General features: G+C 41.5%; 1 protein-coding gene across 3 annotated transcripts in view; it reads left to right on the forward strand.

Moving 5' to 3' along the window:
- Positions 1–17,149, forward strand: part of LOC121475447 (protein HIRA) — an 89,738-nt gene that overhangs the window by 41,331 nt on the left and 31,258 nt on the right. For all 3 annotated transcript variants that reach the window (XM_041728735.1, XM_041728737.1, XM_041728736.1), the window contains 4 exons: positions 228–443; positions 1,415–1,500; positions 6,090–6,287; positions 7,395–7,556. In XM_041728735.1, the coding sequence (XP_041584669.1) occupies positions 228–443; positions 1,415–1,500; positions 6,090–6,287; positions 7,395–7,556 (662 nt within the window). The remainder of the gene's footprint in view (positions 1–227; positions 444–1,414; positions 1,501–6,089; positions 6,288–7,394; positions 7,557–17,149) is intronic.

A 17,149-nucleotide genomic window follows, 5' to 3' on the forward strand; every position in this document is an offset into this window, starting at 1 on the left:
ACAGCACACCAGGCCCTGCAGAAATGGATCCCAGGGCATCACCTCCCCATGCCTAGTATCCTCTGCCATGAGGCATATGTCCTATTGGCCTCCATGTTGGTCATTAGCACATCCTTGTATAAATCACACCAGTCACTGATGTGCTGGGGACACTGTCCCTGCCCACATGGGGTCTACCACTTTGCTGCTCACAACTGGTCTGTTGCACTTCTCTCTGCTTCCTCTAGAGCCGCATTCACCAGTCCACGTATGGCAAGAGCTTGGCCATCATGACTGAAGCCCAGCTATCCACAGCTGTCATTGAGAACCCAGAAATGCTCAAATACCAACGCAGGCAGCAACAACAGCAGCTGGACCAGAAGAGTGCCTCATCTAGAGAGACGAGCTCTGCTGCTTCAGTTGCTGGAGTCGTCAATGGGGAAAGTCTGGAAGACATTAGGAAGGTGAGGGCTCAGCCCCATAGCACTGAGGACTTGAGTACACACCCAGGGACAGGGCAAGGGAAGTGTGCAGTCTGACCAGAGCACAGATACGAGTGGTAGGGAGGTAAGTGTATGCAGTACCTAGAACAGAACCAGGGGTAAGCCAGCTTGGGGCCACTTGCTCCTATTGCCATCAGCTGCATGAGGTACTAATGGGGCCTAAGGCACTTTGTCCAAAGGCCTCTTTGTCCCAAGAAACTTTAGAGGAAGTCTTCTCTTGTGGGAACTTCCAAACCTCACTTCTCGCCTTTGTAGGAAATTCTAGATACTGAGAACAGTAGGTTTCAGGTTCTGTCCTTAGGAGATGTCTGTGGGCTCCTCACTTCTTCCTCTGGAAGCCCATGTCTCACTGGGTGGGAGTGGAGTTGGAGCAGGAACGGAGCAGGAAATGTTGGGATCACCTGGGGAGCTTGAACCATTTCCAGGAGCTTGTACAGGGTGACAAACCTCCCCAAGTGATTGAGACACAATGTGTGACTGGGAACCTTTGGTTTTATGAGTCTTCAGTGGAAGAAATGACTCTGATGAAAGGTTTGCATTTCACAGCTTAGAGACAGGAGTGGCTTGCAGGTGCAGGTTTCATTCATTTGTTCCCTCAGTGAGCCCCATGGCTGCTGGGCAGGAGTGGCCAGACTGGCACGTGCTCACTGCCCAGGAAACCTAGCCAGGCCTGCAGTGCTGGTGATGGAGAGCAAGGTGCTGCAGCTAGTTCAACTGGGAACTTTCTGCCCTTACTGCTTTATGGTGCAGAAATTCAAACACACACCCTGACAAAAATTCTTGTTCTTTGATTCAGTGGCTTAGTTTAGTTGGACTTGAAAGACCATAGAAAGGGAAGTTAAAAATCATTTCCTTTAGGAGCCTTATTTTTTTTATATGTAGAGGTACTTTGGCAGAAACTTCTATTCATATATGTCACTCTACTTTACCAGAATCTTTTGAAGAAACAAGTTGAAACTCGGACAGCAGATGGTCGCAGAAGAATCACACCTCTCTGCATAGCACAGCTGGACACCGGGTACTTGTTCACTCACCGAGCTTTCTGTGGCCTTAACCTGGGGAGGTCTTCCTCTCTCCTTTCACCAGTTAGCACTTTCATAATCAGAGTCTTCACAGGCTCTTGGGCCAATCTGACCCATAGAATCTGGAAATGGGAGAGGTGAGCCCAGCTTCCCACCAGCCTCAAAGCCCTGTGCTTCCTACAGAGCCTTACGTGCATTTGACTCATGCAGAAGGTGGGCAGGGAGGAACCCGTGACAGGCCGGAGGGCGAGGGCGCCTTCGCAGGGCCAGTGTGTCTACATGGCCAGCTGTGCTTCATTGTTGGTGGGGCATTGAAGACACCAGGGAGAGAAGTCGGACTGATTTTTTTTCTGTGTCGTTTTTCCCTTCTATATACACACTGTTGAATACTAAAAACCCAAAAAAGGACATAAACATTACCCGTAATCCAGTCTCTGAGATATAATTACTGTTAACATTTTGGCATCTGTATCTCTGGTCTTTTTTCCCCACTTGTTCCTGTATCTTGACCTTGCATCCTTTTTAATAAATAGTCCTCTGAAGCATTGGCTTGCTGATTGTCCAGGTTCCCAGGCTGTGAATGCACCATGATTTACTTGACCAGCCCCTTAACTGTGGACTTAAAAGTTTGTGTCCGGTGTTTTGTGATTGTTAATGAATTTTTGAACACGCTCATGACTGTTACCTCAGGATACTTCCCAGAGGTGGAATTGCTGGACAGAGATTAAGGCTCTAAGGCACATTTTCTTGAGGAAGCAAAGAAGGGGGAAGTGGAATCAGTCACCATTTGATGTTGTCTCAGCATTTGTAGTCAGACTTGCTTTTATATTGGTCCTTCTCCCCAAAACAATGTTGATTCAAAGGATGATAAGGCCCTGCATGAAAGAAATAGACCCCCACTATCAAGGTGATTCATTCTGGTTTTATACTCATTCAACCGATCTGCATAAGGCACCACACATGGTGGCCTCCTGCACTTTGCAGTTGTTCATCCGTGAGCAGTTCTGAATCTTCCTTGAAGTCTGAAGAGACCTTCAGTCACATGAAATGCTGATCTGACCTCTCATGTTAGGGTATGCAGAGACCTGATCAGATGGAGCCAGAACCAGGTCTCCTGACTCCTCCTGGAGAGTGGTTTTCCTTTTGATCAAGCCTTTTTCCCATTGTTAACCTATCAGTGGGTAATGCCACATGCTTAGTTTATATTAGGACCAAATGAGACCGGTATGTCTGTGCTTTGAACACTGAAGGGCTTGTGGGAGTGAGGGTCATGGAGGTGGCGGTGATGGTGGTGCTTTTCTTCTATGGATCCTTTCAGGCCTTACTTGATGAGGAGACAGAGGTGGTAGGTGGCTTTCTAACTGGACTTAAGCCAGCTTTCTGCCACAGGGCACATATTTCTGGCACCAGAACTTGATTCTTTTGGTCTTAAAGGCTTTTTTGCCCTCTTGATTCCCATGTTAAAGCAAGTAGCAACAGAATAGATTAAGATCAGCTTAGCTAATCAAGAAAACAAAAAGCCACAAATTTTTTAAATGGAAATAATCACAGATAAAGAATAAATCGAAAGTTTGAAAGACTTTTTTTTTACTGAATTCTGTACAAATAAATTTGAAGGTAGATGATTTTGAGGAAAATAAAATAATCAAAACTGAAGAAAATCTATACAACTGAATTATTATAGAAGAAAATAGAGGATGATGTCACAGAGCTAACCTACCAAAAGCTACGAGACTAAGAAGGTGTTACAGAGAAATTCTAATAAAGTTTTCATTCTAATGATTAGAGGAACGGATCATTCTAATACTATTGAAAATACTGCAATTAATAGAAAAAGGAGGAAAACTTGCAAAACTTTTCTTGAACATAATATATCAAAAACATGACGAAGATATAGAACATAATAAATTCCTGATCAATTGCATTTCTGAATGTAAATGCAAAAATGCTAAATAAAATAGTAACAAACTTTTTTTTTTTAATTTTTATTTATTTATGATAGTCACAGAGAGAGAGAGAGAGAGAGAGAGGCAGAGACACAGGCAGAGGGAGAAGCAGGCTCCATGCACTGGGAGCCTGATGTGGGATTCGATCCCGGGTCTCGAGGATCGCGCCCTGGGCCAAAGGCAGGCGCCAAACCGCTGCGCCACCCAGGGATCCCAAATAGTAACAAACTTATAGCATGTTACATTGCTAAAAAAGATGACCAAGTAAGGTTTATTTCAGGGAAGCAGGGTGGTCGGAATTTTGGGAAACTTAATTTGCTTCTGCATGTCAAAAAATCAAAAGAAATATTTGATCATCTCCGCAAATGCCTGAGACATTTTACTAAACATTGTTCTGATTTAAAATTTAGTTAAATACAAATAGATGGATACTTCTTAACTTGATAAAACCTATCTTAAAGTAATTGAAAAATCAAACAAGTGTCCACTCTTGTTGACCATACTTTAACATTGGTCTGGAGGTTTGGGCTCATAAAGTTAGTCAAGAGAGAGAATAAATTGGACAGGAGTTGGTAAAATGTATCATTATTTAAAGATGGTATGATCTCTAAGAGAATCAACTGGGAAAACTGCCGTAGACAAGAAGGCAATAAAATGTACATAAGCTGCAACTACCTTTAGAAGATAAAAAGGAAGAAATCGTTTTCACGGATGCAATACCTAGAATGTAACAAAGAAATGTAGATCTTTATGAAGAAAAAATTTAAACCCTACTGAGAGAACTAAAAGAAAATTCAAAGAAATAACTAGAAATGAATACCATTTATTCCTAGGATGACTCAACATCATAAAATGATAGATCTCTTTCAACATGAGCCCATACAAATAACCGACAGTGTTTTCAGAATTAGATTATTCTAAATTAAAGGGAAAAATAAGTAAGAATAGCTGAAATATTTCTGAAAAAAGAAAATCAGGGAAGACTAGCTCCACCAGAAATTAAAACTTGTAAACTAGAATAAGATGGGTACTGACACATGAATAGAGCAGTGGAATGCATGGGAAAACCCAAAAGTAAACCCAAATATTGAAGGGAATTTTAAAAACAGCATCTTGCATCAGTAATGAAACATCAGTTAATCAAATAAATGAGAATCAGGACTACCTACCCTCCAGAAACAAAGTTGGATTCCCTACTTCACAGCTTAAAATTAGATAAATTCTGAACAGGTCAGAGATTTTTTTTTCTTAATGTTCAGCTTTTACATTGTTTAAAAATTTAGAAGATTCCCTAAAAATATTTTTATGATTAAAAAAAAGTCATTTTTTAAAATGGCACAAAATTTGGACCGCATAAAAATAACATTTTGAGGGCAAGGAAAATGCACGATAAGTCAAAACACAGCATACGGCGGGCTCTTGGCTGCTTCAGTTAGAAGATCACACAGCTCTTAATCTCAGGGTTGTAAACTCAAGCTCTACAATGGTTGTAGAGATTACTTAAAAATAAAGTCTTTTTAACAAAATTCTAGGGAAAATACTTCCTGCTCATAGAAGGAATTTTTTTAATAAGTAAGTCTCACAATCAATAATAAAGACTAGTAACCAAATAGAACAATATACAGAGGATATAAACAATTCACCAAAAAAGGAAATCAAATGCTTCTATATGAAAAAATTTCAACCTCACGTCAAAATAATTGAAAATTAAAACTATAGTAAGATAAATTGTTTTTCATCAGATTGTCAAGTATCAAGAAATTTGGTAAGACTGTTGAGGATTTGGGGAAATAAGCACTCTCATACAGAGCTGGAATTTAAACCTCCAAGGAAGGCACTTTTTATCAAAACTTGATATTTATATACTAAGAACTATTTATCAAAACTCTTTAATGAACATTCCATCTGCTGCTGCAATTCCACTTCTAGGAATTTATCCCATGTAATATGTGAAACAACTGGTACAATGATGATTATAATAGGGGAGCATTTTTGAGCAGCTACTATGTATTCTAAGTGTGTGCTATGCTAACCACATTAGTCCCGACCTCACAAGGAGGGTCCTGTCACTTTCTGTTTTGCAGATAGGAGCCTGGAGCTCAGAGTGGTAAAAGTGCTTAAGGTCACAGAGCTTGTGTATGGCATAGGAGTGAAACCTGGCTGGGTTGGCCCAGAGCTCTTAGCCTTAACACTGCAGTATCTTGCTTCCTAATACAGCAGTTTCTACTAAAGAAAAAGCTGGGAGACAGCCCTGGCATTCCTCAGTGGAGGCTGGTTAGGTAAATTGTGGTATATCCATGCAGCCCATAATGAAAGGGAGTTTTGCCCTATAGGCTGCATTTCATGAATCCTGAGACACGTTTGCACATTTTAACATCTCTTAGATTAGTGTATATCTAATAATTACATTTGGTAGTAACTTTTTCTTTCTTAGTGGTACACAAAGTACCAGCTCATCTTAGATTCAATTACACATAGTGTATGACATAATTTTAGTTTTCTTTTTACTTTTCTTAACTTTGCACATTTTCTTCCACAAAAATACTTCACCTTTGGACCCAGAAAAAAATTACTTCAAACATAGAAAGTACTTGATGTGGTATCTGATTTCCCAGGCTGATTTTTGTTCTTGACAACAGGGACTTCTCCACGGCATTCTTTAACAGCATCCCACTCTCGGGCTCCCTGGCGGGCACCATGCTCTCCTCTCATAGCAATCCACAGCTACTGCCACTGGACTCCAGTACCCCCAACTCCTTTGGCGCCTCGAAGCCCTCCACAGAGCCTGTGGCAACAACTGGCGCCAGGCCGGCTGGTGATACTGTCAGTAAGGACAGGTGAGTGGGCATGCCAAGGCTTGCTCCTATCCCTGGGGAAAGTTCAGATATGGACACAGTTGCACTGACACTTCATGGCTCCTTCAATAAAAAAAGAAAGATGCTTAATTTTTGTTATGAGGGCCAGGTTGGGAGGGAGTTCTTGTTCAGGTGAGTCTCTGATACAAGATGCAGTCCGAGGATGTGCTCCTAAGGGTGGGAACTGGCTAGGGACATATGGCCTGCCTCAGGGTCAGCCCTACCTTTCAGCAATTTTACACTGGAAGTGGCTTAGGCCCTCTTCACTGCACAGTCAGGAGTGTTGCCATACCAGTCATCTCAGGAAGGGTATCTGGGGAAGACAGCTCTAGATCTGAGAGACGTTTTAACAGTTGGCCCTGCAGGTCCTGGGAGAGGAGGAAGGGGCTCCCAGATGCCTGCCAGGTATCTAGTCTGGGGTCTAGTCTGGTGGATGTGGTCAGTAGGAGGGCCAGAGGCTTTGGGACCCAGCATGTGTGATGTGCTTGGGCATGGGGTGAAGCTTGCAGGCTCATGCCTAGGCCTCTCCTATGGAGAAGATAAGGGCTGTGAGGTGTGCGCTTGGAGGAGAATATGAAGAATGCATAATTGTCCAGGTAAGATGATAGGGGCCACTCAGGCCACAGTGTGTTTGGGCAAGGATGAAGGCCAGGAATAGACAGTGGCTTCAGGACTCCGGGTGCATCTTCTTGTTAGACCATTTGTGGAAGCAGGAAAAGCTGGTGGTTTGGAGTGGTTTGGGGTAGAGACTCTGTATTCAGATTGTGAAAATACGACTGTATTGTGGGATAAAAGGATGGTAAGAGCTACTTTCTAGGCCTCATGCTACCCCCAGAAGCTCTCAGAACAATGCAGTGGGACACAAACATGAATGCATTTGCTTATGATCTCCTTAGTTAGCCAGACTTCCAGATTTTAACACATTAAAGTATTAAAGAAATAGGACTATTAATTACATCTTGAAGTTGTGTTTACATAAGTTTGTTTGTGCCCTTTTAACTGGCTCCAAGTAACACAAATCTAGGACTCCCAAATGCTTGATGGATTGTGCTTGATGTGCTCTCCCACATTCTTACCCCTCACCCCCAGTGTGAATGCTACCTCTACTCCTGCTGCATCGTCACCCTCCGTGTTAACAACCCCGTCCAAGATTGAACCCATGAAAGCATTTGACTCCCGATTCACTGAGCGGTCCAAAGCCACGCCAGGTGCTCCTGCCTTGACCAGTGTGACTCCAACAGCCATGGAAAGGTAGGTGGTGGCTGTGTGGGGCCCCAAGAGACCAGGGAGGGTATAGTCTTAGCCAGCAGTGCAGTGTCTGCTTTCCCACCAAGCAGCCTGCCTTCCCATGCAAGAGCAGACTCTCATCCCTCTATACTCAGGAGCCCCCGAGTCGTAAGAGAAAGCAGCTTCTTCAAGGGGGAAGGTGGTTGGAAGGAGCCATGGGAGCCACAGAACAGGCATAAAGGACAATGAAGGCAACAACACCAGGTCTGATCAGTGCAGAGACTATGCTGAGAATAAGGTCATCATTTGAACAGAGCCCAGAGTTTGCCCAGAAGAGGAACAGGAGGTTGGCTCTGACACTGTTGCACCATGGAAGTAATGGCTTGCTCAGAACTGACCAGGCGTTTGGGAGCTGAGATAAAAAAAGTGATAGAGGAGAGGTCTTTATAAAATTAGATAGACTTATGAGTTCTTGCAGTCTCTATGCTACTCACCCATTCTCTGCACCTCCCTTAGCACACAACAGCCAAGCTACATAGGAGGTAGTCTGTTTCTTAGAATTGCAGGAGTGTGGCCAGGGCAGGTGTGTATGTTGGCACAGAACTTTTCTGATTTCTGGGGAGTGTGTCCCCACCCCCACAAACCTACCACAACATAGAGGTAACTCACTGCATAGCCCAGTTAGTTGGGGGCTGGGGAAGTTAGAGGTGGACTGGGCCCCTCCTACAGAGGGGCCATGCGCTTAAGTAATTATGTCCTTTTGGGGTTGCACTCCACCTTGAGGCGATAGGGGCTCAGCAGCCCTAAGTGGATGTACCTAGCCTTTGCCACTATCAGCCAAATGCAAGGACATTGGTCACAGACTGTTGGAGTGGCCACACAACCAGCAGATGCTCAATGAAGGGAGCATTTGTGATGAGACCTGACCTTGCAGTAGATGATGTCTTAGAGCTAAAACTGTAGTACACTGTCCCCAGGACTTGACTCATGATCTCAAAATTGCTTATCTGATCAGGATTTGTTCTCCTTGGAGAATAGCCTTTGGAAACCAGCATGGGAGGACTCTCCAAGTCAGCTGCTGCATCTATGATCTTGATGTAGAACCTCATATTCTACTCTGTAGTGTGATTGTACCTGTTTCATATATAGGTGGTCCATGTGATCTCCGTGATCTAGCAGTTCCTCTGTACAGCAGTATGGAGGATCTGAAAATCTTCCTGCTGCTCAGTACTTTGAAATGGTGGATGAACTACAATACATATCCCTAAAACATGTGACCAGTTCATGAGAAAGTAAGGGAGGTCCGCAGGAGCCAAAACCAGGGTAGGACCACACTGTGGATGTTGGGCTGGGGATTACTGACATGGTGACTTTAAGTTTTGATGGCCATACAGATTCAAGAGAGGATGTTGAGCCTGAGCCATGTACAGGGTTGGAACTAAGACACTAGCATTAAGTCAAGCTGCTTGAGAAAGTACACTTCAGTGAGGGAGAAGACAAGAAACCTGAAGGGCAGCGTGAGAACAACACCAAAAAGTTGAAATGTCTCAGCCAGTCCTCAGGGTTAGGAAAATAGACTGTATAGCCGTATACCTTCCCTCCTGTGAGTTGGGGGTGGTTAACACTACCCAGGTCATCTGGAAATCAAGCAAAGAAATGAACACAAAAAGGAAATTTGGACCTAATTAACACCCAGAGGCACTTGGCAAAACCCATGCAAACCCCCCTCTGCCAGCGACATTTCCCTGACCCCAGAATATACAGCATTCCCACTGATGAAGTACTGCCAAAAAGGGACTCAAAATCAATAGTAGCAAAACACATAAAGAAACAATGCATTACAAAGACATAATGAGTAGCTTTAGAACTTTTTATAAATTTGATCATAGAAATTATCATAGAGAATTGCCAGATAAAGACTATAAGATAAATACGCTTAATCACAGAGACATGAAAGATTAAACAAAATGTGAAGCGAAAGATTAATATGCCATCTTATATACAAAAATTAACTCAAAGTGGGTCAAAGAACTAAATGTAAGAGCTAAAAATTTAAAACTCTTAGAAGAAAATAGATGTAGAGCTATATGACCTTGAATTAGGAGACCATTTCTTAGATATAATACCCAGAACACAAGCAACTAAAGAAAAAATAGATTGGACTTCATCAAAATTTAAAACTTTTGTGCTTTAAAGAAAGCTCTATCAACAGAGTGAAAAGACAGCCTACAGAATGGAAGAAAATATTTGTAACTTACATCTGATTCTAGGATCCAAAATGTAGAAAGAACTTACAACTCAACAATAAAACCCAATTTAAAAATGAACAAAAGGGATCCCTGGGTGGCACAGCAGTTGGGCGCCCGCCTTTGGCCCAGGGCGCGATCCTGGAGACCCGGGATCGAATCCCACGTCGGGCTCCCGGTGCATGGAGCCTGCTTCTCCCTCTGCCTGTGTCTCTGCCTCTCTCACTCTCTCTCTCTCTCTGTGTGACTATCATAAATAAAAATTTAAAAAAAAAATGAACAAAAGGTTTGAATAGAAATATTTCCAAAAATTACAAATGACCAATAAGAACAAAGTCATTAGTCATCAGGGAATACAAATTGGAAAACTACAGTGAGATACTACTTTATACCCGCTAGGATGGCTATAATCAAAAAATCAGATAATAAGTGTTGACAAGGGTGGGAAGAAATCAGAACCCTCATAAGTTGCTGATGGAATTCTAAAATGGTTCAACACAACCTGACAGTTTCTGAAATGGTTAAACATAGAGTTACCATATGACCCAGCAATTTCATACCTATATATATACCCAAGAGAACTGAAAGCATATTCATGTAAAAATTTATACACAAATGTTCATATCAGTATTATTCATAATAACCACAAAGTAGAAACAACCCAAATGTCTATCAACTGATGAATGGATAAACAAAATGTGGTATACCCATTCATATATTTTAAACTTTTATTTTTTTTTTTATTTTTATTTTTTATTTTATTTATTTATGATAGTCACAGAGAGAGAGAGAGAGAGGCAGAGACACAGGCTGAGGAAGAAGCAGGCTCCATGCACCGGGAGCCTGATGTGGGATTCAATCCCGGGTCTCCAGGATCGCGCCCTGGGCCAAAGGCAGGCGCCAAACCGTTGCGCCACCCAGGGATCCCCCCATTCATATATTTAGCAATAAAAAGTATTAGAGGACTTACACATGCTGCCACACATACAAATTTTGAAAAAAAAAAAAAAAAAAAACTTTGAAAACATTATGCTAAATGAAAGCCAGTCACAAAGGACCACATGTTGTTTGATTCCATTGCTATGAAATGTCCAATATAGACAAATAGACAAATCTACAGAGACAGAAAGTAGGTTAGTGGTTGCCAGGGATGAGGGAAGGGTAGGTTGGGATGATTGCTAGTGGATACAGAATTTCTTTTTGGGATTATCAAAATGCTCTGCTGTTAGATGGTGGTAGTTGTTTAACTGTACAAATATATCAAAAACTACTGAATTTTTTACTTTGAAATGAATTTTGTAGTATGTGAATTATGGCTCAAAGGGAATAATGAACCATCAAAAAAGATCAGATAGATATGGAAATAAACCAAAAATTACTTTTCTTTGTTTATTTAGATGGAGCAGGGAGGGGCAGAGGGAGAGGGAGAATCTTAAGTGTCACAGGGCTAAGTCTCACAACCCTGAGATCATGACCTGAGCTGAAATTGAGAGTCAGACACAAACTGACTGAGCTACCCAGGTGCCCCTCAAAAATTACTTTTAGAAAAGAGCAATTTAAAAATTGCAATTGAAAAGCCACAAAGAGGGGCAGCCCCAGTGGCACAGCGGTTTAGCGCCACCTGCGGCCCCGGGTGTGATCCTGGAGACCCTGGATCGAGTCCCACGTCGGACTCTCTGTGTGATGCCTGCTTCTTCCTCTGCCTGTGTCTCTGCCTATCTCTCTCTCTCTCTCTGTCTCTATGAATAAATAAATAAATAAAATCTTAAAAAAAAAGAAAAGCCACAAAGAGCAATAGCAACAGCAGATAAGACCCAGCTAAATAGAGCATTACATCTGAGGAACTGGTTGATGCAGAGGCGAGGAAGTAGAACTTGAGGAGAGACTAGAGATGAGGGCAGATAGAAAGGACCGTGCACTTAGCAAGAGTTCCCTCAAAGAGGGCATGCTATAGGGTAATTGTCAAGAGGGAGAGGCTAATGTTTTCAGGCTTAATTCAAACGTTGAAAACTCAGTTTGGAAATGGAGTGAGTTCTGAACAGAATAAAGAAACCTAAATCCCCACCTTAGAGAAACTAAGCACCATAGACAGAAACTGTCTTTTAGTTGGGAAAGGCACTCCACATTTGTCTTAATAGGTTTCTGTGACCTTTGCTGTACTATTTTCTGTCTTGGGGAATACAAACCCTGATTGGAGGAGCACATGGCATACCCCTTGAATTAGGCTGCTGAAAGGCAGTCTTGATAGCATGATCTGGGCCCTCATGCCACCATGATTGGTCCCCTCAACAGCTGTGTCGCTGAGGGTCTCACAAGACCTGTCAGTCATATGTACAGCTCCAGGAACAACTATAGAATCAAGGTAGCATCAAGTTTGTCATTCACTTAAAAATGGCAGTGAGTGAGCATTCACTTCGGGCTGAGTTTCCTGCCTTTAAGGCAGTAAGAACACCTGGTGAGGCTCCCAAGAGCCTGGTGCTAAATTCTAAGAAGTTATGGTTGGATCCTCATATAAGAAAGATAGAATAAAATAAAGCACAGTATCTTTAATAAAAGTTTAACAGAAAATACAGTTTTCTTGATATGGCCGTTTCTTGTATTGATTCTCAGTAAAAGCCAAGAGGAATCCTTTAAATCACCCATCAGTGGAGGTCTTCCTTTGGGAGCACAGTGTCATACATAGTTAGGAGCAGCACTCAGAGCCACATACTCTGATGTTAAGTCCTAACTACCCCCTTTCTGGTGGGTAATCTTAAGCAAGACACCGTCTTTGTCAGCCCATCTTCCCCCAGGTAAAATAGCTCTCTGAGGAGTACCTAATTCCTAGGAGATAGATCTTGAAGACTAAAGAGGAAGGGAGTGCCTCTAAAGCCATATCTTGATCCAGGTCTCACAGTGAGCAGTACATATCAGTTCCTCTGTTACTCCTTCACTATACCTCATGGTGGTTTGGCAATTTGGTCTCTGTAACCTTACTGGTACTTCTTTGCCAAAAGTGTTGAATGAGTCTGGGGGCCTAATGCTAGCCTCCCAGGTACAGGGTGGCAGTCCTAGTTGAACCTGTGGGTCCTCCTCTCCAACCTGCCTTAAGGCTACGTGTTAGTGAAAGGCACAGAGGCGGTTTCCAACGTGGCCTGTGCAGGCAGAACCTAGGATGGAGCCCATTTGTAAGTGGGGTAAGTGGGGCAGCTCTGGCCAGCTGTGCTCTTCCTCAGCAGATATCTGGATCTAGGGAACAGCTGCTATAGGTCCATTGACTGTGCTCCTAAGGGTACTGGGCAACCTCTGGTACAGGCCCACACAGGCTGGGAAGTGCAATTTCAGTGGGTCCCTAGCCTAGGGGCCCTGAATGGATGGTCAGGCAGAGGTAGGAGATGGGAAGACTACCGAGGGCTCTCAAAGAAGTCCTACCCCTAGGGAGTGGTGTAGCTTGAGCTAGGGTAGAGCTAAGCAAGTGGGGTTCATGCATTGGTATTGAGCTCAGAAAGTGATCAAATAATTTAGAAGCTTATATAACAGTTTGACATTCTTATTATATTTTATAAAACTATAATTACAAATCAAAAGTTTTAGAAAGGATTTTGGGAAGCACTAACTTAGGGCTTCTAGAACATGAAACTACACCCCCAGAGGTGAATGTTTTGCCCTGCTGTAGGGCATCAGAAGAATAATAAGCAGGCTCTTTGGCTTCATGGAGCAGAACTAGGAATTTATTGGTTTTCCCAGTTCTGTACGTGGGTACAGATGGAAAGAGTTCAAGATTTGTACACACTGGTGTGCCTGACTACCTTTATATGACCTGGTGCTACCAAGAGGAAGAACAGCAGAAGACATTGCCCAGAGGAGGGGCTAACAGTCCTAGAGTCCATTTTTACACTTTCTGGTTAGCAAAGAGAATGCAAGTAGGTATGAGAGCTCTGAGGCTATAGGCTGGAATGTAATTTACCATGAATTCCTTGAGGAAAGGTGTCCAGTGGTGGTGTCTGACCCAGGGATTTTGTCATGTCCAGAGATATCTATTGCAGCATTATAATTATAATAGCATTTGGCCAACTGCCTCAAAAAAGAAGTGTGTTGAGGAAATAAGCTATTGATTTCGTAGCCCCTAATTAATATCTATGACAACTGAAGTACTATGGAAAAATAGTTCACATGGCATGTTATTTGAAAAAAAAAAAAACAACAACATGAAGTTGTATTCAGTTGTAATTGCAATATAAATAAAAACAATCAGAAATAAGAATGTTACTACTGACTTTGCAAAAATAAAAAAGATGAAAGTATTACATTTAATTGCATACCAATAAATCAGATAATTTAAATAAAATGGGAGAAATTTCTAGAAAGATATGAACTACCAAAACTGACAAAGGAAATAGACAATCTGAATAGACCTATAACAAGTGAAAAATTTGAATAAGTAATCAAACAATAGCCTACAAAGAAAAGCCCAGGCCCAGGTGGCTTTACTAATTTATTCTACCAATCAAAAAAATTAATGCCAATTCTTCATAAACTCTTTTTTTTTTTTTTTCTTCATAAACTCTTAAAAAGTGGGAGAGGGGAACTCAGCTGGCTCAGTCAATGGAGTGTGCAACTCTTTTTTTTTTTTTTTAAGATTTTATTTATTTATTCATGACAGAGAGAGAGGCAGAGACACAGGCAGAGGGAGAAGCAGGCTCCACACAGGGAGCCTGATATGGGACTCGATTCCAGGTCTCTAGGATTACACCCCAGGCCGAAGGCGGCGCTAAACCGCTGGGCCACCAGGGCTGCCCCGGAGTGTGCAACTCTTGATGTCAGGGTTGTAGGTTCAAGCCCCACATTGGGTGCATAGATTACATAAAAATAAAATCTTTAAAAAAAAATAGAAGAGAAAAAAAAAAAAAATAGAAGAGAACATTTCCCAACTCATTCTGTGAGGCCAGTATCATGAGGATACCAAAAGCAAAGATGGAGAAAACTACAATATTTCTTATGCATAAGGACACACAAATCCTCAAAAATAAAACAACATATATTTTTTTTTAATCATACATGACCAAGTGGGATTTATCCCAGGAATACAAGGTTGGTTCAACATATGAAAATCAGCTGATACAATAATATACTATATCAATAGAGCAAAAACAGACACCATATAATTGAATCTAGCATTCATTCATGACCTAAACAAATAACAAACTAGGAATAAATGGAACTCCATCAACATGATAAAAGGACATCTTTGAAAAACCCACATAATTAAAATCATACTTAATGGTAAAACACCAGATGCTTTCCAACCCTAAGGAAAATGAACAGGAACAAGACAGGATGTCAGCTCTTGCCACTTCTTTTCAACATTGTACTAGAATTTCTAGACTAAATAACTTCAAGATTGCAAGATACAAGATCAATATATAAAAATCAGTTACATTTCTCTACATTTATAAAGAACAATCCAAAAACAAAGAACTTAAGACAATAGTTCTATTTACAATAGCACAGAGAAGAATAAAATGTTTAGTATTAAATTTAACAAAAGGAATACAGTATAAAAACTATACTTTGGAAACTACAACACATTGTTGAAAGATAGACCTAAATAAATGGAAAGACATTCTAGATGACAATATTGTTAAGATGGTAGTAGCCCCTAAATTGGTCTACAGATTCAACACAGTCCTTTGCAGAATTCCTTTGCAGAATTCCAACAGGCTTCTTTTTAGAAATTGACAAGCTGATCCCAAAGTTCATGTGGAAACTCAAGGGCCCCTAAATAGCCAAAATAGTCTTGGGAAGAAAGAGCAAAGTTGGAGAACTCAAATTTCCTGAGTTCAAACCTTAGTACAGAACAATAATATAGTGTGGCACTACCAAGGACAGATACATAGATCAGAAGATTAGAGGTGAAATCCCAGAAATAAACTCACATGTCTGCAGTCAGTTGATTCTCAGCAAGGGCGCCAAGACTATTCAATGAATGGAGAAAGAAGAGTCTTGCGAACAAATGGTGCTGGGACAGCAGGATATCCACATGCAAAAAAATAAAGTTAGATCCTTATTTCACACTGCATACAAAATTAACTCAGGGCAGTCCAGGTGGCTCAGCGGTTTAGCGCCACCTTCAGCCCAGGGCGAGATCCTGGAGACCCAGGATCGAGTCCCATGTCAGGCTCCCTGCATGGAACCTGCTTCTCCCTCTGCTTGTGTCTCTGCCTCTCTCTCTCTCTCGAATAAATCAATAAAATATTTCTTTAAAAAGTAACTGAAAATTGATCAAAGAACTAAATTTAAGAGCCAAACTACAAAATTCTTTGTGACTTTGGATTTGTTCATGAATTCTCAGATATGACAGCAAAATCACAAGCAGTCAAAGAAGAAAGGTAAATTGGACTTCATTAAAATTTGAATCTTTTGTGCTTTAAAGAAGACCATCAAGATGATGGGGGAAAAAAGCTGTAGAACTGGAGAAAATATTTGCTAATCCTGTATCTAAGGAAGGACTTATGTCTAGAATACAAATATTCTTACCACTCAGTAGTAGACTAATGCAGTTTTTAAGTGGGCCAAGGATTTAAATGGGCATTTTTAAAATATGATATACAAGGGGTGCCTGGATGGCTCATTCAGTTGAGCATCTGACTCTTGATTTCAGCTCAGTTCATGATCCCAGGGTCCTGGGATCGTGTCCCACATTAGGCTCCATGCTCAGTTGGAGAATCTGCTTAGGATTCTCTCTCTCTCCCTCTGTCCCTCTCCCTACTCACAATCTCTTTCTCTCTCTCTCAAATAAATAAATAAAAATCATTTTTAAAAATATGATATGCAAGTAGCCAATAAGCAAATGAAAAGATACTCAACATTATTAGCTATTGAGGAAATACAAGTAAAGCCACAAGATTATACTTCACACTGCTGGGAAATCAAAAAATAGATTATTAAGTGTTGGCATCAATGTGAAGAGATTGGTGGGTATATAAAATGGTACAGACACTTTGGAAAATAGTCTGACAGTTCTTTAAAAAGTTAAACGTAGGGGATCCCTGGGTGGCTCAGCGGTTTAGCGCCTGCCTTTGGCCCAGGGCACGGTCCTGGAGACCCGGGATCGAGTCCCGCATCGGGCTCCCGGCATGGAGCCTGCTTCTCCCTCCTCCTGTGTCTCTGCCTCTCTCTCTCTCTATGTCTATCATAAATAAATAAATCTTAAAAATAAAAATAAAAATAAAATAAATAAAAAGTTAAATGTAACTTAACATTTGACACAATTTCAGTGCTGGGAAAACACCCAAGAGAAATGAAAACATGCCTATACAAATAACTTTTACATGAATGTTCAAATCAGCATTATGTGTAATAGCCCAAAGCTTGAAACTAAGCAAATGTCTA

The sequence above is a fragment of the Vulpes lagopus genome, chromosome 14 (genome assembly GCF_018345385.1).
Source record: "Vulpes lagopus strain Blue_001 chromosome 14, ASM1834538v1, whole genome shotgun sequence".
NCBI classification, from domain to species: domain Eukaryota; kingdom Metazoa; phylum Chordata; class Mammalia; order Carnivora; family Canidae; genus Vulpes; species Vulpes lagopus.